Source organism: Acartia tonsa, chromosome 4, assembly GCF_053477335.1.
Source record: "Acartia tonsa isolate MP-2025a chromosome 4, ASM5347733v1, whole genome shotgun sequence".
Classification (NCBI taxonomy): domain Eukaryota; kingdom Metazoa; phylum Arthropoda; class Copepoda; order Calanoida; family Acartiidae; genus Acartia; species Acartia tonsa.
This window is the reverse complement of record NC_137263.1, coordinates 43,887,836-43,914,309: the sequence shown is the minus strand read 5'-3', so window position 1 is coordinate 43,914,309 and position 26,474 is coordinate 43,887,836. Positions and strand designations below refer to the sequence as shown.

At 31.2% G+C, this 26,474-nt stretch overlaps 1 protein-coding gene and 1 long non-coding RNA gene across 2 annotated transcripts; one reads left to right on the top strand and one right to left on the bottom strand.

Annotated features, from left to right (window-relative positions):
- Nucleotides 1-494: 494 nt before the first annotated feature.
- LOC145315482 (uncharacterized) lies at nt 495-18,442 on the bottom strand. Its single transcript, XM_080155464.1, has 4 exons — nt 18,344-18,442; nt 18,028-18,130; nt 1,329-1,382; nt 495-567 (listed from the first exon to the last, which is right to left on the bottom strand). Exons 1-4 carry the CDS (start codon nt 18,429-18,431, stop codon nt 495-497), a joined length of 318 nt encoding a protein of 105 aa, XP_080011590.1. The 5' UTR covers nt 18,432-18,442.
- On the top strand, nt 9,844-10,743 carry LOC145317321 (uncharacterized). Its single transcript, XR_013878967.1, has 3 exons — nt 9,844-10,211; nt 10,397-10,449; nt 10,600-10,743. It is a non-coding gene; the product is annotated as an uncharacterized LOC145317321 (long non-coding RNA).
- Nucleotides 18,443-26,474: the final 8,032 nt, after the last annotated feature.

Sequence of the window (26,474 nt, the reverse complement as noted above, 5' to 3'; positions counted from 1 at the left end):
ATACTTTCCAATTTATGAAAATTATATCTATTCCTGTAAAAGCGTTTTTATATTTTGCAAAGGCCGTTTGAGCTCCATACGAACTGAAAATCATAAAATACTTTTTTTATTTAAAAAAAAATTCAGTTTGTGCATTTAGGAAAGGATTGTATTACAAATTTCCAAAAAAATAGTTATAAACTGTTTTAAAAGTATTTTCCTTGCTTTAACATTGCTCCATTGTTTTCGTTATTTGGTCCCGAGGAACTGAGAATCACCAACTATTATTTACAAAATGTATTTTAACCTAATTTGTAAAAACTAAAGGCTTTCACTTTTCGTTGTTCTACTTATTTTCTGAATGAATGCATATTTTTAAAGATTTAGGATAATAAGACAATAGATGATAAATTGAGAATAACCCCCAATAATGATAAACAAAATTACACCTAGTGAATTAGATTATAAGTTTGGACACTGCTAGTTTGTACCAACCTATCACGATCTAGTAAAAGTTATAAAATTTCAACGGTTGGAAATTTCCTTTTATAATTGTTAGAATTTTGTTCTCCAAATTTGTATTCTTCTAAAATAAATAGAGACTCTATAATACAAAGTAGAACGATGTCTGTCTGTATGTTTGTTTGTCTGTTTGTTTGTTTGTTTGTAACAAAGGATCTCGCTAACCGCTGAACCGATCGGGTTCTCTTTAACAGGGTAGCTTCTCATAGGTCCCGGGAAGGTTTATAACTATTTTCTTGGGGGTTTTGACACCCCCAACCCCACCAAAAGATGAAAAATACCCCCCCCCCCTAAAATTAAATTTTTATTTTATTTTTTGTATTAAATCTAAAATACGAAAAATTAAGTTGATCAAACCTCTAGGGGCTAGGGGCGAAGCCGCTAGTATGAACTATTATACTTAAGTATTTGGAGATATGTATGGACGTATGAATGTCTAGTAAGACCTAGTAAACGGATAGAACATTATTGTTAAACTTTTAGAAAAGCTTGCTATTGGACATGACAGGTTTTATGCCATTTAGAGAAGGAGGAAGGGGGAGGGGTATTTTACCTGCTTTGAAAATAATGGCTCAAAGACCATAGGCATAGGCGACTTTGTTCTTTTTTAAGGGTTAATTCTCTTACAACAAAGTGTTCGAAATTAGAGCAGAATTTTTATTCAATTACGCCCAAATAAATATATCTCAGTGTATGATGATAGGTTACATCCATCCATGAAAATTGTCTGGGAAGGGTGAAGCCCCACTAACCTCCCCCCCCCCCTTGTAACCTCAATTGATTCAGAACATCACAAATCTTTAAAAATAAAATTTGTCTCTATCCCTGTTATATCTTCTTCTGAGTTATGAATTGAAATGTCGTCGTTTTCTGCTTCAAAACTAAAATATATAAAATGTCAATAAAGGAAAAATATAAAAAAAATATGGATCATGGAAAGAAAACAAAGTCATTCCTAATTAGGACAGAAGTCACTGGAAATTGATCTAAGGAAGGCTACTTATGTCCTTCATCTAACAAAATCTAACTTAAGGGAGGTGACTTATGTCCTTTGTCTGACAAATTCTTACATTAGGAAGGCTGCTTATGTCCTTCATCTTGCAAAACATAGCAAATTCTTGCAAAACATAGCAAATTCTTGGAAAACTTAGCTTTTCTGTCCTTCACATAGCTAATTCTTGCAAAACATAGCAAATTCTTACAAAACATAGCAAATTCTTGCAAAACATTGCAAATTCTTACAAAACATAGCAAATTCTTGCAAAACATAGCAAATTCTTACAAAACATAGCAAATTCTTAGAAAACTTAGCTTTTCTGTCCTTCACATAGCAAATTCTTGCATAACATAGCAAATTCTTGCAAAACATAGCAAATTCTTACAAAACATAGCAAATTCTTGCAAAACATAGCAAATTCTTGCAAAACATAGCAAATTCTTACAAAACATAGCAAATTCTTGCAAAACATAGCAAATTCTTACAAAACATAGCAAATTCTTGGAAAACTTAGCTTTTCTGTCCTTCACATAGCTAATTCTTGCAAAACATAGCAATTTCTTACAAAACATAGCAAATTCTTGCAAAACATTGCAAATTCTTACAAAACATAGCAAATTCTTGCAAAACATAGCAAATTCTTACAAAACATAGCATATTCTTGCAAAACACAGCAAATTCTTGCAAAACATAGCAAATTCTTGCAAAACATAGCAAATTCTTGCAAAACATAGCAAATTCTTGCAAAACATAGCAAATTCTTGGAAAACTTAGCTTTTCTGTCCTTCACATAGCTAATTCTTGCAAAACATAGCAAATTCTTACAAAACATAGCAAATTCTTGCAAAACATAGCAAATTCTTACAAAACATAGCAAATTCTTGGAAAACTTAGCTTTTCTGTCCTTCACATAGCTAATTCTTGCAAAACATAGCAAATTCTTACAAAACATAGCAAATTCTTACAAAACATAGCAAATTCTTGCAAAACATTGCAAATTCTTACAAAACATAGCAAATTCTTGCAAAACATAGCAAATTCTTACAAAACATAGCAAATTCTTGCAAAACACAGCAAATTCTTGCAAAACATAGCAAATTCTTGCAAAACATAGCAAATTCTTGCAAAACATAGCAAATTCTTGCAAAACATAGCAAATTCTTGGAAAACTTAGCTTTTCTGTCCTTCACATTGCAAATTCTTACAAAACATAGCAAATTCTTGCAAAACATAGCAAATTCTTGCAAAACATAGCAAATTCTTACAAAACATACCAAATTCTTGGAAAACTTAGCTTTTCTGTCCTTCACATAGCTAATTCTTGCAAAACATAGCAAATTCTTACAAAACATAGCAAATTCTTGCAAAACATTGTAAATTCTTACAAAACATAGCAAATTCTTGCAAAACATTGCAAATTCTTACAAAACATAGCAAATTCTTGCAAAACAGAGCAAATTCTTGCAAAACATAGCAAATTCTTGGAAAACTTAGCTTTTCTGTCCTTCACATAGCTAATTCTTGCAAAACATAGCAAATTCTTACAAAACATAGCAAATTCTTGCAAAACATTGCAAATTCTTACAAAACATAGCAAATTCTTGCAAAACATAGCAAATTCTTACAAAACATAGCAAATTCATGCAAAACTTAGCTTTTCTGTCCTTCACATAGCTAATTCTTGCAAAACATAGCAAATTCTTACAAAACATAGCAAATTCTTGCAAAACATTGCAAATTCTTACAAAACATAGCAAATTCTTGCTAAACATAGCAAATTCTTGCAAAACATAGCAAATTCTTGCAAAACATAGCAAATTCTTGGAAAACTTAGCTTTTCTGTCCTTCACATAGCTAATTCTTGCAAAACATAGCAAATTCTTGCAAAACATAGAAAATTCTTACAAAACATAGCAAATTCTTGCAAAACATAGCAAATTCTTGCAAAACATAGCAAATTCTTGCAAAACATGGCAAATTCTTAGAAAACTTAGCTTTTCTGTCCTTCACATAGCTAATTCTTGCAAAACATAGCAAATTCTTACAAAACATAGCTAATTCTTGCAAAACATGGCAAATTCTTAGAAAACTTAGCTTTTCTGTCCTTCACATAGCTAATTCTTGCAAAATATAGCAAATTCTTACAAAACATAGCAAATTCTTACAAAACAAAGCAAATTCTTGCAAAACATAGCAAATTCTTACAAAACATAGCAAATTCTTGGAAAACTTAGCAAATTCTTGCTAAACATAGCAAATTCTTGCAAAACATAGCAAATTCTTGCAAAACATAGCAAATTCTTGGAAAACTTAGCTTTTCTGTCCTTCACATAGCTAATTCTTGCAAAACATAGCAAATTCTTGCAAAACATAGCAAATTCTTACAAAACATAGCAAATTCTTGCAAAACACAGCAAATTCTTGCAAAACATAGCAAATTCTTGCAAAACATAGCAAATTCTTGCAAAACATAGCAAATTCTTGCAAAACATAGCAAATTCTTGGAAAACTTAGCTTTTCTGTCCTTCACATTGCAAATTCTTACAAAACATAGCAAATTCTTGCAAAACATAGCAAATTCTTGCAAAACATAGCAAATTCTTACAAAACATAGCAAATTCTTGGAAAACTTAGCTTTTCTGTCCTTCACATAGCTAATTCTTGCAAAACATAGCAAATTCTTACAAAACATAGCAAATTCTTGCAAAACATTGCAAATTCTTACAAAACATAGCAAATTCTTGCAAAACATTGCAAATTCTTACAAAACATAGCAAATTCTTGCAAAACAGAGCAAATTCTTGCAAAACATAGCAAATTCTTGGAAAACTTAGCTTTTCTGTCCTTCACATAGCTAATTCTTGCAAAACATAGCAAATTCTTACAAAACATAGCAAATTCTTGCAAAACATTGCAAATTCTTTCAAAACATAGCAAATTCTTGCAAAACATAGCAAATTCTTACAAAACATAGCAAATTCTTGGAAAACTTAGCTTTTCTGTCCTTCACATAGCTAATTCTTGCAAAACATAGCAAATTCTTACAAAACATAGCAAATTCTTGCAAAACATTGCAAATTCTTACAAAACATAGCAAATTCTTGCTAAACATAGCAAATTCTTGCAAAACATAGCAAATTCTTGCAAAACATAGCAAATTCTTGGAAAACTTAGCTTTTCTGTCCTTCACATAGCTAATTCTTGCAAAACATAGCAAATTCTTGCAAAACATAGAAAATTCGTACAAAACATAGCAAATTCTTGCAAAACATAGCAAATTCTTGCAAAACATAGCAAATTCTTGCAAAACATGGCAAATTCTTAGAAAACTTAGCTTTTCTGTCCTTCACATAGCTAATTCTTGCAAAATATAGCAAATTCTTACAAAACATAGCAAATTCTTACAAAACATAGCAAATTCTTGCAAAACATAGCAAATTCTTACAAAACATAGCAAATTCTTGGAAAACTTAGCTTTTCTGTCCTTCACATAGCTAATTCTTGCAAAACATAGCAAATTCTTACAAAACATAGCAAATTCTTGCAAAACATAGCAAATTCTTACAAAACGTAGCAAATTCTTGCAAAACATAGCAAATTCTTGCAAAAAGTGTCTGAAACTCAAAAACGAATTTTCAGCGCAATCCGACCACCGGTTGTTGAGATACGGTGACCTGGTGTCCTTGGTATCGACTGTAAGATTTGGGAAATGGTTCGAATCCTTAGTAAATTTGGCTAAGTTCAAAAATATTTTGACACTTAGTCAAATTTTTGAAGAAAAAATACCCAGGTGACACCAAGCGTACCTACTGAGAGGACACCAGGTCAAAAATATTATAAGTGTCAAAAAATTTTTGGACTTAGCCAAATTTACTAAGGATTCGAACCATTTCCCAAATCGTACCGTTGGTACCAAGTACACCAGGTCACCGTATCTTGAGAGCCGGTAATCGGATCGCGCTGAAAATTCGTTTTTGAGTTTGGGACCCTCATTGTATGAATTTGCTATGTTTTGCAAGAATTTGCTATGTTTTGTAAGAATTTGCTATGTTTTGTAAGAATTTGCTATGTTTTGCAAGAATTTGCTATGTTTTGCAAGAATTAGCTATGTGAAGGACAGAAAAGCTAAGTTTTCCAAGAATTTGCTATGTTTTGTAAGAATTTGCTATGTTTTGTAAGAATTTGCTATGTTTTGTAAGAATTTGCTATGTTTTGTAAGAATTTGCTATGTTTTGCAAGAATTAGCTATGTGAAGGACAGAAAAGCTAAGTTTTCCAAGAATTTGCTATGTTTTGTAAGAATTTGCTATGTTTTGTAAGAATTTGCTATGTTTTGTAAGAATTTGCTATGTTTTGTAAGAATTTGCTATGTTTTGTAAGAATTTGCTATGTTTTGCAAGAATTAGCTATGTGAAGGACAGAAAAGCTAATGTGATGTATAGTCCCTTTCTTCCTGTCTTGAGAGCATTATATGTATTTTGTATATTAGCCGTCAGTTCTTGTGTCAACCGTTTCGGAGCAAGACTTTGCTCTGCAACTCGGCACGAACCTAAAAGTGAATACTTGCTATTAACTTGTCTTGAATTAATACACTTTATTAGAATATTTAGCTGTTTGTTCTTGCTATTACTACACGTCATTTTGGCGCAGTCGGTAGGATGAATCTATAGCTCAGATTTTCTTTTAATTGTATTATTTCTTTGCTTTTGGTTTTTGTTCAGGATATCTGCAGTGACCATGATGGACATTGCTGAGTTCAGGAAGATGTGGAGGAAGATGTCTCGTGAGGAGAAGGACAACATGTGGGTGTCTCTGTTTAATTCTTTGAATAATAGAATTGATAATGTGGCGGTGGGGATGGCTGGGCGTGTATCGCCGCCCTGGACATGTATCAGCAGGGAGAGAAGGATAGACATGTGTTGTTAAAAATATATCCTTTTATAGTTTGTTTCTACAGGGAGACGAGGACAGTTGAGTATTGTTAAAAATGTATTCTCTCTACAGTTTATTCCTTTCTACAATTTGCAGGGAAGCAAGGATTACATGTATCGTAAACAAGGACAGACGTATATTGTTAGACATGTATTTCTTTCTATAGCTTATTCAGGACAGACGTGTATTGATTAAACGAGTATTTCTTTCTACAATTTGCAGGGAAGAAGGATTTTCTCTACAGTTTTGGATTGTATCAGCAGGATATACATGTACTACGGCGATTTGACGGCGGTGTGGCGGCGATCGATTTTTGTAGTTTTGCAATTAAGATATCTATAATTGAATAAGTTTTGTATCTGATAGATTTGACGGCTTATAAAAATGTATAGAAGTTGTGCTTCTGGAAGTATTTTTATTTAGGAAATAAAACTCGCAGATGTTATGTTGACATACAAATCATATCAATTATTTGTGGAGCAACTTTTTCTAGAATGAACGAAAATTTATCTGCTATTGTTATATCCATGTATATTACTGATCTAACTCGGAGATGTTATGTTACAAATCATATAGATTATTTGTGGAGTAACTTTTTCTAGAATGAACGAAAATTTATCTGCTATTGTTATATCCCTGTATATTACTGATCTTACTCGATTTTTTGGGAATGAACGTCAATTTATTTTCCATTGTTGTATCCATTGCTAATCAATGTAGATCTCTGATATTATTCGAATTAGTGGGATAAATGTTAATTTATCTGCCATTGTGGTGTCCATGCATAAGGTTAGAATTTATAACATATAATTTGGAAAGCGCTGACATTGTTTAAATAATAAGGAGAGAAACGAAGCAACTCTATAAAGTTTGTGATGGAAAATAATTTGATTTATGGTAATTATTTGAATTCTGGAAATATAACATTTTGTTAACTATTGAATACGAGTTTATGAGATTATGTTATTATGAAAATCAAAATATATGCATTTATTTTTTTTTGTTTTGTTACACTGGAATTGGATATTTGGATATATTTATTTTTGTTTCAGACTATTGTGGTGTCTAACAGAGATAAGAATAATAAAAAATTGAAGATGGATTAATTTCAACGAAAATAGGAATACAATTTTGTAAAATTGTTAATGGAAGAAAATTGATTTTATTAAATGTTAATATCGTGATTTTATGAAAATTGGATAAAAATTTGAAATTAGATACTTTAAAAAGTATTAGAATTTTGATGAAAGGCTGTAAATTGTTTTAAAAGTTGAGTCAGTTATTATGGTTCTAAGTATTTAATTTTAAAACAATTATATTGCGGTTTATGTATAAATAAGAGTAAAGCTACTCTTAAGTTTATATGTATGGAAACAAAATATTTTGAATATGGTTAAAATGTGCTATGAATAATAACGATTGTACTTGCGTGAAGATAGATATGTGATCTTTGATCTGTGATATATTATTCATAGTACGAAATTTCTATTATAGATAGAACAGAAATTTTGTTTGTTTTGTTTTTGAATTTACGTTGATTTGGATTGATACATACTTGTCATCATGATCAGTAGAATGTGATATTTGATTGGTGGGCGGAATTTTTGTGGATTTAACTAGATTTATTTTAAACAATTAAATGGCGATTTAAGATTGGAATGCATAACTCAGCAAAAATTTTTAATGAAGCAAAAATTGTTATTCAGTATTTGATTATGATGTGAGAGAGAGAGAGAGAGAGAGAGAGAGAGAGAGAGAGAGAGAGAGTGAGAGAGAGATATGTGTGTAGAATTGGATTGTACAATGGACATATTATATGTGGATTAATTATGATATGTGTGCAGAATTGAAATGTATAATGGACATATTATATATATATATGAATGAATTATCGGAAATATTTGTATAGTAGGAAATGAATGTTATTGGAAATATTTGTATGGAGAGAAGAGAAAACTTGTTGATGTGTGTACAATGGATATATTATTTATGGATGTTTGTTGAAAATAAAACTTTGTGCAAGTTTTGACAATAGATCTATTATATATAGGATTGTGTAGGGAAGAGATGTCTATTGTGTATATCTATATCTAATGATGGGTGATGCAATATAGATTAATACTAAATGTGTTGTTTAGACTTGGTGGTTAAATGTTGCAAGTTTAGTTTGACTTATATATGACTTCTATTGTAATTGAAACGTTTTCGAATATGATGTATAAACCAAGGATATTAATATTCATAAAAATGGAGCATTAACACTCGTATAGTAAATGTTGATATATGATTTATATGATATATGATTTTTATTGTAATAAGGATATGATGTATAAAAACAAAGATGACAGCATCCGTAAAAACGAAGCAATGGAATGGCAGGACAAATGGACATCAACACTTGTGTAGTGTCAAAATTAAATAATCAGAATATACTCGTATAAGATTCAATGCAAAATTGTAAGCAAATTTGTTTGTAATAAACAAGGAAGACAACATTAATAAAAGCGAAGTATTGAATGGTAGGACAAACGAACATCAACACTTGCATAGTGTCAGAACTGAATAATCTTTGTAAAAAACAAGGAAGACAACATTAACAAAAGCGAAGCATTGAATGGTAGGACAAACGAACATCAACACTTGTATAGTGTCAACACTGAGAAAATAAGTGTATAAGAGTCGATGTAAAATTGTAAGTAAATTTGTTAAAAAAGAACTGATTGATACAGATTGATGTTTTACTTACATTTTATGAACTTGCTTATAGAGTGGCTTCGCTTGTAAACCGCTTAACACGTAGCACATCTACTTGTCGTTGGGTAGGTGATAGGTTTAAATCTCGGTCTGACACTGAGTCATAACTAACAAAGCTAAAAATGGTTCCTACTGCTACTATGTGAGATGTGTGACGTAAAAGTTAGAGTGGGGGGAATGTTTTGGCCAAAACCGGTGAAACTCGTTACCATGCACAGACGTTAAAAATGGTTCTCACTGCTACTATGTCAGATACTTGAAGTAAATGAAGTAAATAGTTAGAAGTAAATAGTTAGAGTGAGGGAATGCCTTGGGCTAAAACAGGCGCAATTCAATACCATGCACAGTTAAAATTTCTCGAAAAAGGTTGTGCATCTCAGAGTGTTGGTTGTCTGAAGGGTGATTGGATGCTTGACATTGTAATCATAAGAATTGTACTTTGTTGTCCCAGGAATCAATATACATCAAAACAATCGGATAATTAGATCATATAGAAATTTGTGGTCAAATCAACATGTTTACAAATGGAAGTATGGACGTCATAGAAATGATTATAGTGTTGCTACGTTTTCTAAATTGTACCTACTTGCTGCAGAAATCATCATGTAAAGTTCGAAATACAAAAAGTAGATAGATGTAAAGTTTGGATTTATATTGCGATTTAGTGATGTTGATTCAGCAAAATTATTTATGAAGCTTAGAATTTCATGAAGCAAAATTGTTATAATGCATTAGATATTTGTGTGGAGCTGTCTCTCTTCATGGAGAAGGGGGGTGGGCAAAAATTTGGCAAGGAAAGTTTGCACTGTCTCTCGGAGTTGGTATGCGCAAGATGGGGTGGTGCAGAGAGGTAGCTGCAATGATGAGCAGGAGTTGGGCGTTGTATGCGCAAAAGTTGAGCTGCGCAAGAAAGTGCTCTCAGGTATAGAGAAAAATAGTTAGTTGTGCTTCAACTTTCAAGATTCTAATACATAAAAATAGTTGTGGATGATATAAGTTATTATTCAGATATTTCATAGAATAATTAGGTAAATTTTTTACTGTATTAGACTAATATATTGTATTAAGAATTATTTTTATGTTGCTCGATTATTGACAAACATTTGATTAATATTATATTTCTTAATACATTTTTAAGAAGACATGTTGAAATTTTATTTGTTAAGTGATAACATTTAAGTATGGCATCTAAAATAATTGTATTATGTTTTAGATTGGTCGAAAAGAGGAGTAGTTGTGGTGGTTGAGATACAGTATTACCTGTTGGTGAGTTTTAGTTTGTTAAGATTTTATTTTTAATGATGTTCAATATTGATATACATTTGATTAATGTTATATATACTAATACATGTTGAGTGAAAATAAAATATGTATTAAATAAGTTTTGGCATCTAAAATGATTGTATTTTGTTTTAGATCGGCCGCAAGAGAAGTAGTTGGTGGTGACTGAAATCTAGTTTTGAATTTGGCCATTGTTTTGTGTTGACATTGGTATTATTTGTAGGTGAGTGATTTGTTTTGTTTTATGATATAGTTAAAAGGTGTGAGAGAGAGTGGAGGCTGGTATATGATACACTGTGCTCTGACCGATTATATGTTGAATTGTTGATGGAGAGAGAGTGGAGGCTGGTACAGGATACACTATGGTACATGACCGATTATATGTTGAATTTTATCGATATTAAAGGAGCATTATTTATGATTGTTTAGTAATTGGGTCAGTAATATTGTGAAACATGCTATTGCTGCTGTAGAATCTGTTTATAGATTAGATGTGAAGTCTGTAGAAGTTCAGAATGCTAAACAGGAAGCTAAACAGGAAGCTAAACAGGAAGCTAAACAGGATGCTAAAACAGCTCTCAATAATGCGGTCAAGAAGCTTGGAGTATCACCAGGAAGGTAGATATCAAGTTCAAGGTTCCTGTATTCTCTGGCAACTATAAGGAGATTTTGTGATCATGAAAAGTACCTGAAGCTAACAACTGAGTGCTTGCACAAAACTCCATAGGAAGCCTGTGCTGGATTGACAACATATTTGGAATGTAAGGAGCTGCTGGAGTTTATGGATGTTTATGGATTTACTGATATTCTGTCTATTGTGCAACAGAATATGTTTCCTCATGATGTACTAGAGCTGAAGAAGAGAGTTGAAAGTAAAAGGAGAGCTGATGATGTTACAGATTAAATACTTGCAAACAATGATTGATGAAGCTATCTTTGAGCTTGAATATGATATCTCTATATATGGGAAGACTATTACTGATCTTGGCAAGAAGAGTCTTAAATCAACCAGTAGTGGCAAATCATATGCAGCTAATGATAGTACTGGTGATAGTGATGATCATAATCCTACTGAAGCAAGTCAATCTGTTGGTACTGTTGTTGCAACCCTTTCTCAACCTGTTACAAATACTCCAATCAACAGTCCAACTGCTGCCAAGGAGAAGAAAAGTAATTTAGATTTATAGATTGCTAGATTTATAATAACTGTTGAAAAGTTTTGAAGACTTGGAGGTGTTAAAGGGATAGTTTCACGAAGTGCATTTAAAAAAAAAATAGTGAACTGTAAGTTTTTTCTATTTTAAATAACGTAGTAGTGCATAATTTAAAGTTATTGATTAAAATTAAAAGATTTGACCAGGGATTTTCCATAAAAAATGAGTTTTTCATTTTTATTTTCAACTTCGTTGCATGTTATATATGGCAAAAACTTTTTTGTCATAAATACAACTTTAGAAAGCATTTACTAGTTAAAAGAACTTCAAACTTTTTATAAAACAAAATACACATAACAACAAAGACTGACCAATAAAATATTTAATATAGTACTTAGAGTAGTGTTCTTTTTATATGTCTTAGTAGAATATATTAGGCATTGGATAGATATGATTGTAATAAAGAATTTTAACATTGACCTGACCGAAATTTTTTTATTTGACAATATCTAAAAAAGTTTGTGATTTGCAACATAAATTACATGAGAATGGTCTTTTTATATGTATATATATATGTTGTATGGTTAGTTGGTATTTCCGCGTGAGATAATGTGTATATTGTAAGTAAACCGGACGGTTTTCTTTATTTTTTAAAAGAATCTATTAGAAAACCTGTACTATAATGAACCGGACGTTATTTTTTATGTTTTTTAAGTAACTTGTCTCAAGGGGAACCCCTGTTCAATTTTTTTTTAACTCTTGTGAAATATGTGGAAAAAGATTCTCTAAAATTGGTGTTTTGGCTATACATATTTGGTAAAAAATAGACCATTCTCATGTAATTTATGTGGCAAATCACTTTAACTTTTTTAGATATTGTCATATAAAAAAAGTTTGGTCTGGTCAATGTTAAAAATTCTTTAACATATAATCATATCTATCCAATGCCTAATATATTCTACTAAGACATATAAAAGTTCACTACTCTAAGTACCTTAACTCTTTAAATACACTTCATAGAACTATCCCTTTAAGCATTTAAGCAACAGTTGTGGATAATAAGACGTCGGAGAGTAGTTTTGAAGCTTAATTTGAAAGGATAATGAAATAACATTGAGTTAAACGAAATATGTTGATATTGTAACATTTTGAACAGATGTGCACAGTGTGCCAGAATAACGTAAATAAATGCACAGTGAGTCAGGTAGATACAAAGAGCTAAACGAATTATGTTGATATTTATTTTGAACAGATGTGCACAGTGTGTCAGGATGATGCAAATAAATGCACAGTGAGTCAGGTAGCTACAAAGAGATGTATTTACAGTTGTCAAAATGAGAAGTATTTAGTTGATAGATAATGATAAACAGAGATATACACCATGGGCTAGAAGCTATTGTGAAGTTGTGCAGAATTTTCAATAGCATGCATTGTATCTTAAATATATTTATGACTGATAAAACGGATATTTGTAAGTTGTTAATACAGTGGGCAGTTAAAGTAAAATGCTGGTTAGTAAAATTTTAGCTGTTCTAAAGAAGGCGGGGCTTAAAGATGATGTGGCTGTTGTAGATTTGACTGCCAGGTTGGATATCTTACTTGTCAATAGCTGGTGTTTTTGTCGATAGTTAGTATTGAAAAACGAAATGGATCAGATTTCGAATCAATCTATGGCGAAGGTTTTGGTTGCTTTTGTTCGGCTGCAGTTTTCTCTGTGTTTGTTGTTTCTGTTCATTGTTGTCAACGTTATCATTGGTTGGAGTGTCAACAGTAGCATCATTGTTATAACGAAAATCATTGGCAGTTTCTGTATTTTGAATGACATGTCGATTTTTGGATTCTAACAGAGATGTTAATAGCAGTTATTGTGGTTGTCATTATTAGGCTTAAGTCATGCCTGACTATGCAATAGATATAATCTCCTGGATGATAAATGTGAACAGCAGTTCTGATTTTTGACCTGAGACCTCAAACATTTGGCAGGTTTGGCTACTAGAATGGTTGAGTTAGATGCTCGGTTGGCTAACCTGCAGGATCAGCAACGTATTTTGAATCAGGAAAGGGTGAATTTTGGGAAGTAGCTAGAGTCGATGCTAGAAAGAATTTGATCCCAATTTTTTGAAGAGATTGGAGGCTTCTTGTGGTGGAGGTGAATGGCTGTTGTGTTGTTTGAGAAAATCACAGTTGCTAAGTGGAAACCAGTTTATAACTAAGTTTATAACTAAGCTAAGGTCAACTGGTATGGTTATATCGTTTGTGGTGTTGTAGCATTGGTATGGTTATGTCATTTGTGAGATGTTGATGGATTGATGGATTGATGGATATGAATGATACTACTATTATCAAGAAAAATCTGGCAAAAGAAAATGAATATTATGATCAAGAATAATTATAGTTTTACTGTGTATTAATTCATATTTTATTTTATTTTTATGTATTAATGTTTAAGTATTTGTTGAGGCAGTAGTAGTCTCGAAAGGTTTAATATTAATGCTTTTATAACAATGCATCTCTAATGACATGTTTTTAAATCAATGCATTCTGATGGTTATATGTTAATCAGTGTTTTTATTTATCATGCATTTATAATAACTATGTTAATCAATGCATTTCCAATGTTTATATGTTAATCAATGCATTATATGTTAATCAATGCATTTTTCAATGATTATATGTTAATCAATGTTTTTTTAAAAAAAAATATAAAAAAAGAGAAAAAAAAAAACACATAAAGAGAAAAAAAAGGAACATATAAAAAACAAGAGTTCTAAGGAACCAAAACAAAAAGAAAAAAAAATGTATATGAAATGTTTAAAGATCTGGAAATAAAATAAAAAAAAAAAAAAAAAAAAAAATTATGGCAGGTGTCATACCAGATCAATTATTATCTATTTAATAAGCATTCAATGCTATTTATAATATATTTGATAATTAACATGTAATAAACATATTGTTATATTCAATCTGTAATGTTACAGTTTCGAAATTTATGTTCATGTTAAAGCCGGGGAGAAATGTGATGTATAGTCCCTTTCTTCCTGTCTTGAGAGCATTATATGTATTTTGTATATTGTAGCCGTCAGTTCTTGTGTCAACCGTTTCGGAGCAAGACTTTGCTCTGCAACTCGGCACAAACCTAAAAGTGAATACTTGCTATTATATTTAATATTATTATTGTATGTTTAACTTGTCTTGAATTAATACACTTTATTAGAATATTTAGCTGTTTGTTCTTGCTATTACTACACGTCACTAAGTTTTCCAAGAATTTGCTATGTTTTGTAAGAATTTGCTATGTTTTGCAAGAATTTGCTATGTTTTGCAAGAATTTGCTATGTTTTGTAAGAATTTGCTATGTTTTGCAAGAATTTGCTATGTTTTGTAAGAATTTGCTATATTTTGCAAGAATTTGCTATGTTATGCAAGAATTAGCTATGTGAAGGACAGAAAAGCTAAGTTTTCCAAGAATTTGCTATGTTTTGTAAGAATTTGCTATGTTTTGCAAGAATTTGCTATGTTTTGTAAGAATTTGCAATGTTTTGCAAGAATTTGCTATGTTTTGCAAGAATTTGCTATGTTTTGCAAGAATTTGCTATGTTTTGCAAGAATTTGCTATGTTTTGTAAGAATTTGCTATGTTTTGCAAGAATTAGCTATGTGAAGGACAGAAAAGCTAAGTTTTCCAAGAATTTGCTATGTTTTGTAAGAATTTGCTATGTTTTGCAAGAATTTGCTATGTTTTGTAAGAATTTGCTATTTTTTGTAAGAATTTGCTATATTTTGCAAGAATTAGCTATGTGAAGGACAGAAAAGCTAAGTTTTCTAAGAATTTGCCATGTTTTGCAAGAATTTGCTATGTTTTGCAAGAATTTGCTATGTTTTGCAAGAATTTGCTATGTTTTGTAAGAATTTTCTATGTTTTGCAAGAATTTGCTATGTTTTACAAGAATTAGCTATGTGAAGGACAGAAAAGCTAAGTTTTCCAAGAATTTGCTATGTTTTGCAAGAATTTGCTATGTTTTGCAAGAATTTGCTATGTTTAGCAAGAATTTGCTATGTTTTGTAAGAATTTGCAATGTTTTGCAAGAATTTGCTATGTTTTGTAAGAATTTGCTATGTTTTGCAAGAATTAGCTATGTGAAGGACAGAAAAGCTAAGTTTTCCAAGAATTTGCTATGTTTTGTAAGAATTTGCTATGTTTTGCAAGAATTTGCTATGTTTTGTAAGAATTTGCAATGTTTTGCAAGAATTTGCTATGTTTTGCAAGAATTTGCTATGTTTTGCAAGAATTTGCTATGTGAAGGACAGAAAAGCTAAGTTTTTCAAGAATTTGCTATGTTTTTTAAGAATTTGCTATGTTTTGTAAGAATTTGCTATGTTTTGTAAGAATTTGCTATGTTTTGTAAGAATTTGCTATGTTTTGCAAGAATTAGCTATGTGAAGGACAGAAAAGCTAAGTTTTCCAAGAATTTGCTATGTTTTGTAAGAATTTGCTATGTTTTGCAAGAATTTGCTATTTTTTGTAAGAATTTGCTATGTTTTGTAAGAATTTGCTATGTTTTGCAAGAATTAGCTATGTGAAGGACAGAAAAGCTAAGTTTTCTAAGAATTTACCATGTTTTGCAAGAATTTGCTATGTTTTGCAAGAATTTGCTATGTTTTGCAAGAATTTGCTATTTTTTGCAAGAATTTGCTATGTTTTGTAAGAATTTGCTATGTTTTGCAAGAATTAGCTATGTTTTGTAAGAATTTGCTATGTTTTGCAAGAATTAGCTATGTGAAGGACAGAAAAGCTAAGTTTTCCAAGAATTTGCTATGTTTTGCAAGAATTTGCTATGTTTTGCAAGAATTTGCTATGTTTTGCAAGAATTTGCTTTGTTTTGTAAGAATTTGCTATGTTTTGCAAGAATTTGCTATGTTTTGTAAGAATTTGCTATGTTTTGCAAGAATTTGCTATGTTATGCAAGAATTAGCTATGTGAAGGACAGAAAAGCTAAGTTTTCTAATATTTTGCTATGTTTTGTAAGAATTTGCTATGTTTTGCAAGAATTTGCTATGTTTTGTAAGAATTTGCTATGTTTTGCAAGAATTAGCTATGTGAAGGACAGAAAAGCTAAGTTTTCCAAGAATTTGCTATGTTTTGTAAGAATTTGCTATGTTTTGCAAGAATTTGCTATGTTTTGTAAGAATTTGCTATTTTTTGTAAGAATTTGCTATATTTTGCAAGAATTAGCTATGTGAAGGACAGAAAAGCTAAGTTTTCTAAGAATTTGCCATGTTTTGCAAGAATTTGCTATGTTTTGCAAGAATTTGCTATGTTTTGTAAGAATTTGCTATGTTTTGTAAGAATTTTCTATGTTTTGCAAGAATTTGCTATGTTTTGCAAGAATTAGCTATGTGAAGGACAGAAAAGCTAAGTTTTCCAAGAATTTGCTATGTTTTGCAAGAATTTGCTATGTTTTGCAAGAATTTGCTATGTTTAGCAAGAATTTGCTATGTTTTGTAAGAATTTGCAATGTTTTGCAAGAATTTGCTATGTTTTGTAAGAATTTGCTATGTTTTGCAAGAATTAGCTATGTGAAGGACAGAAAAGCTAAGTTTTCCAAGAATTTGCTATGTTTTGTAAGAATTTGCTATGTTTTGCAAGAATTTGCTATGTTTTGTAAGAATTTGCAATGTTTTGCAAGAATTTGCTATGTTTTGTAAGAATTTGCTATGTTTTGCAAGAATTAGCTATGTGAAGGACAGAAAAACCAATTTTATGCAAGATTTTGCTATGTGAAGGATCAAAAAGCTAGGTTTTGTGAGGTGAAGGGAGGCTACTTATGTCCTCAATCTTGCAAAATCTTTGTTAAGGGAGGCATGTTATGCCCTTCATCTAACAAATTCTCACTTGAGGAAGGCTACTTATGTCCTTCCTAGGAAGGTGACTTCTGTCCTAATTTAGGAATGACTTTGTTTTCATTCCATGATCCAAAAATATTTCATACATTTCTCGTATTTATTCACTTTAATCAGATAGAATTTAGGTCAAAATATAGATTTTGATAAATGGAATAAAAAGACTTAGGCTTGTAACAAAAAATTGTTTGTGTAGCCACTTAAACAAACAAACAAGAGGAAGTCGAGTTACAGCTTTTTCGCAGTGCATCCGACAGTTCAACACCATCAGAGCTGCAAAGTCTTCCACTTACCCCTCCGCTCGGAGGACACAAGAACAAAAAATAGTTAAGTTTATGTGTGCAAGCCTGTAATTGACAGGCAAAATTCAATGATAAAAATGAATTTTAGGAGTTGGATACACATTTCATAGATTAATTTTCATATTAGATCAAGCTAAATTTGTTGATAATGAATAGAATAATTGTATAATATAATGACTAGACTTGATTATAGGACATCTATTTCACCTGTGGGCTGAGAAAGAATTTTGTAGCCGGGAGGCTGTATAGGGTACCTCCAATCCAAACTCAGCTACTATGTCAGTCAGCTTTCTATCCTCCAATACTAGAACTATAAGATTGTTTAATAATTAACTGTTTCTAACTGGCCGATTCATTGCAGATTTGTTTCTGATTGGTCAAAATGCTAAAACTACCACTGATTGGGTTTTGAAAGCAGAAGATGAACAAATAGAAGCTCAATATTGGTTGATAAGAAAAACGTTTCTGATTGGTTAATATGTTGCACACTTGTATCTCATTGGTCAAAATACTTAAACAATACCTGATTGGTTAGTTAGTGCTGATGAAGAACAAATAGAAGCTCTGTAGTGTCTCAACCATTTTGACATACTGACACAGAACTCTGTCATATCTGAAAGGGCCGTCCCATAAAAAGCATTTTCATAGAAATATTAATTAATTGATACTGTTTAGGTTCATGTTCAACAAATTTATGTGTTTCTTTTTTCTAGCATTCTTTAAATATCAAATAAGCACAAAGAAAATTAAATGTAAAAATAAAAAATATATTTTACATTTCTTCTTAAATCACATTAATATTCGAAGTGTCTGAACTAGATAGCCTTCATGGAACTACTTCTTATAATAATTAATTTATTTATGTTGCTTATTAAAAACTGTGTTAAACCAATTAAAAGTTTTTAAAGTGTCACTTCATCATTGAACAAACTTTCAATATTCAACAAGGATGGTTATTTTCATTATAGAATAAATTACTTTTTAAAGTTGATATTTTGTAGATGATTTTGAATTTTTACCAACAGCTTCACTGAAAAATATAATTTCTTTCATTTCTTTGCACTTTTCCTATCTATATGGCTAGAAAAATAGCCTAGAACCACCCCAAGAATTAAATCTAAAAATGAAATTGTCTAAAACCATCTCAGGACCTATGTGAAGCTTACCTAAAACAGAGAGAACCGTAATGGTTCAGTAATTATTTAGATCTTAAGCTTCAGACAAAAAAACCCTTGACTTTTCAGTTATATTATAGTATAATTTGATTGAAATAACTGAATATCTTTATCTTTTGTGCATTTGTTAATATGTTAAATAACTAGAGCTTTCTTGGAAGAAACATAATATTACTGAGGAAAAATTAAGAGTGTTAATACATTGTAAGACAAGGTTTAAACAAGCAAAATGAAACTGAAATATTAGCTAAAATTAAGCACAAAACTTCTACTAATCACATTTATCTGATTAAGAATAACCTTAGAATTGGAAGGAGGGAGTAGGCAATGGCTCATAAACTTCTAACCTGATAATTATAACCAAGTCTTGGGTAAACCTACAACGTGTTCAGACACACTGTAGTGCCATGATCTTCCTAACTTACATCCCCATCTGCTATACAAATTTCTTATAAAATTATTATATGTAATAATGTAATCTCTAAATTTTTATCTTATCATATCATATATTTGTTATATACTTATTCTTGTATACCAAATGATGTTAGTTAGTGGAATTAATAAATACCATACCATACCATTAACAAATTTCGATGACACAATTTACAAAAAAAAAAGATCACTTCTATATGAAAATATGATTAAATTTTTGTCACTAATGTATTATAGCACCAAAGATAAAATTATGTTTAAAATTTGTTGTTTTGTAAGGTAACCTAATGAAGAAGGTGTTTAATAGGTCTCTGCTGCAAATGAACCGCAATACACCAAAGTTGAAATTCTACTAAAACAAATGTCCGTATTTTATACTAATAAATATTTTCAGGTTGTCCACAAAATATTTTGATTTTTCCAAGTAATAAAAGTACACTATTTGCTTTAATCTCAGTTTAATTATTTTTTTCAAAAACGCAATTTCAAATTTTTCATGTATAGTAAAGTTTAGCCTATGTTGAGAAATACGGATTTTTAAACAACTTCATCTATGTTTTTTTTTTGTGTCTTCCCTACATAAATTACCATATTATATAATAAGTTATGTTTATAATTTTGTTTCCACCCTGCATATATTACAATATTACATAATCAGTTTTTAAATACAATCAATTAAATTCACATAAACAGAAGGGAATAAATGTTTTATATTATAATACATAAAAAAAACTTTTTAAGGAAAAAAATAAATAATTATCTAAATCAAATTTAGAAGATTTTTTTTATTTGATTCTAGTTTTGATGATAAAAATCCTGAACTGTCACTGGATAAAGAAATGACAAGAAAAATATTAATACACGAAGAATTTACATGCAGTTCTAGAAATATGTACTCTAGATTATATATTCAATACTAGTAACGGCACCTCTAGCATCTTAGAGCTCTCTAATCGAAGGGTAAAAAAAATAGCCGGAAACCATACCGGGATCTATGAGCATTTAAAAATAAAATAAACCAAAACCATCCCAGGACCTGTGTCAGGCTACAGCCAATGATTTGAGATAAATTCCTACAAGAAGAGTAATAATTGCCTTCTTTTAAACAGACTAAATTTAATTTTAGATCTTACATCTTATATTGATATACTTTTGAAATTAAGGAGATGGCATGTTGAGTAAATTAACTGAAGCTTAAGATCTCTGAAATTGCTGGTCCGAATGAGTTATATTCTTTAAGGAAGCTTTCTAATTGTCTTAGGGTTGTTTTAGGCTATTTTCCTCACATCTCTACGCTCTTTTAGAGCTAAGTACGAACGCACTAGTATGTAATTAAACTTAAAAAAATGTTTTTTTTAATCTTCACCTCTTAAAAAATTTAAATTTAAATTTTAAAAAAGTATTCTGTACAAACGGGTAAAATGCTTTTTGTGTCAATCATTGAAAAGATGGATTAAAAAGTACGGGAATGGGAGGGTTGAGGGAGGGACTTAAATGTTGGGGAGGGAGCAATAAAAATCAGTTTAACCTAATTAAGAGATAAACCAACAGGTTAATTAGCAAATAAAACCATAAATTAACATAGGTAGAAAACAATAAAAAAAATATTGATATTTTGATGACTTCTTATTAATATCAAAATTTATTATCAACTACTTTTATCATGATGATAAAATTGACGACAAATAAAAGTCCACCCATTCATAATAAACAAAATTAAACACAAACGAAGTCTAAATAACACATGGTATAAAAGACTTAACCCAAAAATAAAACAATTAGATATTAGTTAAGAATAATAATATTCAACCCAATTATACCAAACATAACCATCACTCAAAAGAAACCTGTTTTTCAGTGCAGCCTCCAAGAACAGAGTTTTGCGTAAAATCATTATAACCTTGCCAGATGCGCAACGAAAAAATAACAATTTGCTTTTAATATCCCAACCCCAATAAATAATATTTGACTTATTCATTTATCCATGGAAATTAACAGCAAAGATTTTCTATGATTATGGTGGGTCAATATATGCGTAATGGATAGCTCTTATCATTGATTAAGGCATGTTAGAATTGTCCTATCTATTTCAAAGATAATATGAGGATTCATATAATAGTTAGGTAGGATTTCATAAGCGCAGCAACTCTAAAACCTTTGATAGACAGTCTGTAAGTCTATTTACAACATGTTTTTTTTAAATGTTTTTGCCAAAAAAATGTATAATATAATTATCCTCTTCGTCCAGTTTTTGAATGATAATTCTTAGGATAACAAGAATAATGTAAGCGAAGCAACACTATAATCAAGTCCTAAAAATGTAGACATATCCTCAAAAAGTATCTTGAATTTAATCAATTTGCAATAAAACCACATAAATTTGTTTAGTCTTATAAAATCATTTGCTGCTTAAGTTCTGACACATTTTTGATCTTCGCTTTCATGGATTTTGTCAACCTTGTTTCTAGTATATGTAAATATAAGATCAGTTCTAATTACTAGTTGTTAGGACGTTTGCAGCTTTTCTTTCAGTCACTCAGAACCATTTGATCCCTTAAATTGAAGTAGTGGTTCAAACAAGACAAACATTTTAAATAACAAAGATGACAACATCCATTGCAATGCTCCGCAAATCAAAAACAAAGAAACATTCGAAAAGAGGGATTGCCATTTTTCGGTCAGGTTTAGACTTCCAGCAGATTTTAAAATAGAATGTTGATTTTTCTGAGGCTTACAGGCTGCTGCCAATCCCTGCAAAAAAGCATCACAAAATCACTGAAGTTCGGGTCCTCATTTTATAAAGAATTTAAAACTTTTGAGACTCTTTTCTTTCTTTCTAATGATCTTATATGATAAATTTTGGCCATTGCATCTGTTTTCCATCTCCCTTGCAATTGCAAATACTCAATGGAGCACCCAGCATGGGCAGTCGCTGACAATCCCCCAATTCTGTAATTATATATCTTAACAATTTTCTACTCCACATAGTCTTAAAGCTCTTTGATACTTGTCTAAGTAATGATAATAAGCTTTCCCTTCTACACTTGACCATTAGAAAATCTTGGTATAAAAAATGGCCAATTTCAGAATCAATTGTAATGGTGAATTTTGAAATGATTCTTGCAGGAAAAAAATATCTGAAGGCTTCCCACTCGCAGCAATCATACACTATTAATATAATACTTAACATATCCTATTATATAAAGTAGTAAGCGTTTTTTGTCTGTCCCGAAGGATCTCGCTAACCGATGAACCGAAATGGTTCAACTTTACAGTGAAGCTTCTTATAGATCGTGGGAGGGTTTTAAATTATTTTTGGGGAGAGTGTCTTTACCCCCGTCCCCCCCCCCAAATATTTTTTTACCCTTTGGGATTAAATTTAAAATGGGATGAGGTCGACTTTTCCCCCTAAACCTTGAGTGCCCCTAGAGGCTTCTAGGGCCGTACCCGCTAGTAATCTATAATACAAAGTAGAACGATGTCTGTCTGTCCGTCTGTCCCTTAAGATCTCAGTAACCACTGAACCGATCGGATTCTACTCTTCAGGGTATATGCCTATTGGTCCTGCTGTGGTGGTTTTAGGCTATTTTCTTGGGGGGTGGGACACCCCCAACCCCCCCAAAAACAAAAAAAATCCCCCCCCATTTTTTTTTTTTTTTTATAGATTTCCTTGGTCCTTTTAAGAATTTCGCCAAATTTTTTTTTGATCACCTCTTGGGGCACAGCGCCTAAAGGCTAGGGGCAAAGCCGCTAGTACTTAATATGTTACGCATCTGACATAGGAGCAGCTTGAAACACGTATGTTGCAGAGTTGGGGTAAGATTATAATCAGTCACCTACCCGACGACAATCAAATGCGCTACGTGTTAGAGGTTTAGCACAATGACCCAAGAACAAGGAGTAGTTTACACTTTCTAGATTGTTTAATAAAATACAAAATATCAAAAAATTGGTAATTTACAACAACAAAAATGAAAAAGATAAAACTTTCAAACTAGATTCTTTTAGTTATCAGCAATAAAGAAGTTTGTAAAATGATTTATCATAATTTTTTATCATGAAATAAAATTAAAAGATACAAGAAAAAATATAATTACACACAGATATTAAAAAAGTAAAGAAATGATTGTATAATAAAGGCAGGACTTGAAGCAGCTTATAGTGTCTCCAAAAATAGTGGACAAATGCTACAACGCTTGGCCGAACTGTCTTCTTGAACTAGCGTCATATTAGAAGGGAAAATTACGTCAATCGTCATAGTTCAAGCAAACGTTGGAACATTTGTTCCCTTTTTTAGGAGACGCTATAAGCTGCTTCGCAAAGCTTTTTTGAAATTAGGATGTGTCCTTCCGTCCTAATCGGATGGCTATAATCGTTAATTTAGGCATGTCAGATACGACCTATCAATTGCAAACCACGTTAAAAATGGTTTTAACTGCTGATTTGTCAAAGGCACGACATTAATAGTTAAAGTAGGGGGAATGCCTTAGACCAAAACATTGACTCAATATTAGGCACAGTTGTGACTTTCAGACAAAAATCCTGCTAGCAATGATTTGGTTGTCTATTACTTAACCTAATACCCTGGATATTTGGACAGAAAAGAAGATATCTGGCTCCCTTTGGTTATCCTTGGTTGTAGGACCTGAGGTTGAGGTTAAGAGTGTCAAAGACAGCATCCTCGCCCATATGAGGTAATTGTTATGGATGTTATCCTTATAATAAAGTAACAGGATGTGTGTTTGTGTGTCTGTGTGTTTGTTTGTACCGAAAGAATCTCGCTAACCGCTGAACCGATCGGGTTCTCCTTAACAGGGTAGCTTCTCATAGGTCCCGGGAAGGTTTTTAACTATTTTCTTGGAGGGTGGGACACACCCAACTCCCCCAAAAAATGAAAAATCCCCCCCTCGAAATTTTTTTTTTAAATTTTGTTTTATCTAAAATTATAAATTAGGGGGGGAGGGGCAGCACCCCCTCCCAAAAAAAATTTCCCCCCCCGAAATTTTTTTTTTACTTTTTCTTTTAAAATCTAAAAAAAGAAATTGGGTTATCAAATTCGACTCTCCCCTCCTCAAGTGCCCCTAGAGGCCTCTAGGGGCGTAGCCGCTAGTATACAAATATTTCCCTAAGATGATGTGAATGTTGACAAGAAAAATCAGAGGTCTAGCTTTATAAGTAGCTGTGTAAATCCCATTTTCCCCTCTGACGAACGGACACATGAAACGAGTCATATAGTAGCTTGGCCACAAATAAAAAATGAATAAATTAACCATTGTAATGCTTTTTAAAAATTTTGCAACTAAGAATAACCCTTTCTTTTAGTTTTCTACCTTCATGAAATCAATTTAAACCTGTGCAGATAATTCAAGTCTTACAAGGTTCTATAGAAATGTCAATAAGAAGCTTAAACTTAGCTTCATTTTAAAGCCGCGACCGTAGCACATCCGCTTGATCTAGACTAAAAACTGTGTTATAACCCAAGACGTTGAAAACATTTCCTACTGCTGCCATTAATAGCCAGAGTAGGGGAAAATCAGGCGCAACTCATTACCATGCACTGTTGGGACTTTCAGGCTCATTTCATTTTCAAGTCTATGGACATCTGTTTATGAAACCATAGATGGTATTCGTGTGGAGAAGCGGGAGGTCAACCTCTTTAATTTGGAACTGAAAACACAATTTATAGACTAAATTAGCAGTTTGTACATGTTGATTAAGATCTCAAAAATAGATGTTCTGATTGAACACAAAGACACTCAAACAGGTTGTTCCTAAAAAAACTGCGTTTTTCATTTTGGAAAACAACCAGTAAGAGTATGAAAAAAATTATTATAGGTCCATATTTTCTGTATTCATGTACACAGGGCCGTGTAGATAGACACACATAAAAGACGTACAGACAAAAAGCCTTTTAAAAATAAAATTGTAAATTACCTAAATTGGAAAGCTGGAGGTCCTAAAGAACTCTGCCTTTTTATCACCCGTTGAAGTAACAACAGGTGTTTCTCCAATTATGCAAAGTTTATGAAAAAAAAATGAATATGTGAAGTAAACATATATTTACTAACTTACCAAGGCAGAATTTTACACATGCACATGATAAGAATAATTCAAGAACTTGTTTATTGTCTACTTTTAAATGTTTAAAACCATAAATTGTTAAATAAGATATCAAAAGGAAATATATTTGATATATTTTTCTAATTGAAACTGTATAATTTCAAAATTATTATTATGAAATATATCTCTAGCTTATTATTTGTGAGCTTCTGATGGACTGGACCTAATTGTTCTTGTTAGGATATTAACTGTATCCTGTGCACACCCGTGCACCATAGCCCCATTGTTGCGCCGCTGCTGCTGGTATTTATATTTAGAAACCAGTTAAAAATTGAACTTTGCGTAGAAAACTGCGTCCTTACTAATTTCAAACCTTTTGTGACCAAAATTTTTTTATTAACTATTAGTGATAACAAAGTTACTTTTATCAATATTTATTTATTTACAATATTTTTTTGATTTAAGCAAAAATATGTATTAAACTGTTAAGAAACTTTTTATTTGGTAATTCACAAAATTTGTATAGTAACAGCATAAAAATGACAAAAAATCAAGCATGGCAACTTTTTAAATGAATTGCGCAAAAATCTAACTTTTCTATATAGTTGCTGCGCATCTTAAGTCAGCCATGATCAAATTTATCTAATGTTATAAAGTCGACGCAAATATTGTAAAAAGGTTATCTGTCCTATCGATTTCAAACTTTGCATGGTGATTCCTGTGAAGTTAGGTACGATTTAGAAAGCTTAGCAACTAAGCGTATAATTATTAACAGAATGTCAGTACGTCCATTTTAAACATGTTGATTTTTTACTTTTTTAAACAACAAATTTTTAAGTGATCTAATTATCCAAATGTTCTAATTTTTGGTATATTAATTCCTCGTACAACAAAGTACAATGTCATAAGCAAAGCAACTCTATAATCAAGTCCTAAAAATGTAAGTATGTCCGTAAACATTATCCTGTATCAAGAAGTTTTTCAACA

What these genes read in the sequence shown, in the direction of transcription:
- LOC145315482 (XM_080155464.1), bottom strand. Translation starts at nt 18,431, where the DNA reads ATGACAGAGTTCTGTGTCAGTATGTCAAAATGGTTGAGACACTACAGA. An exon ending in AGCACTAACTAACCAATCAG is followed by an intron (nt 18,131 to 18,343) that starts GTATTGTTTAAG and finishes ACAATCTTATAG; the next exon opens with TTCTAGTATTGGAGGATAGA. An exon ending in AACTCAGAAGAAGATATAAC is followed by an intron (nt 568 to 1,328) that starts AGGGATAGAGAC and finishes TCTATTTATTTT; the next exon opens with AGAAGAATACAAATTTGGAG.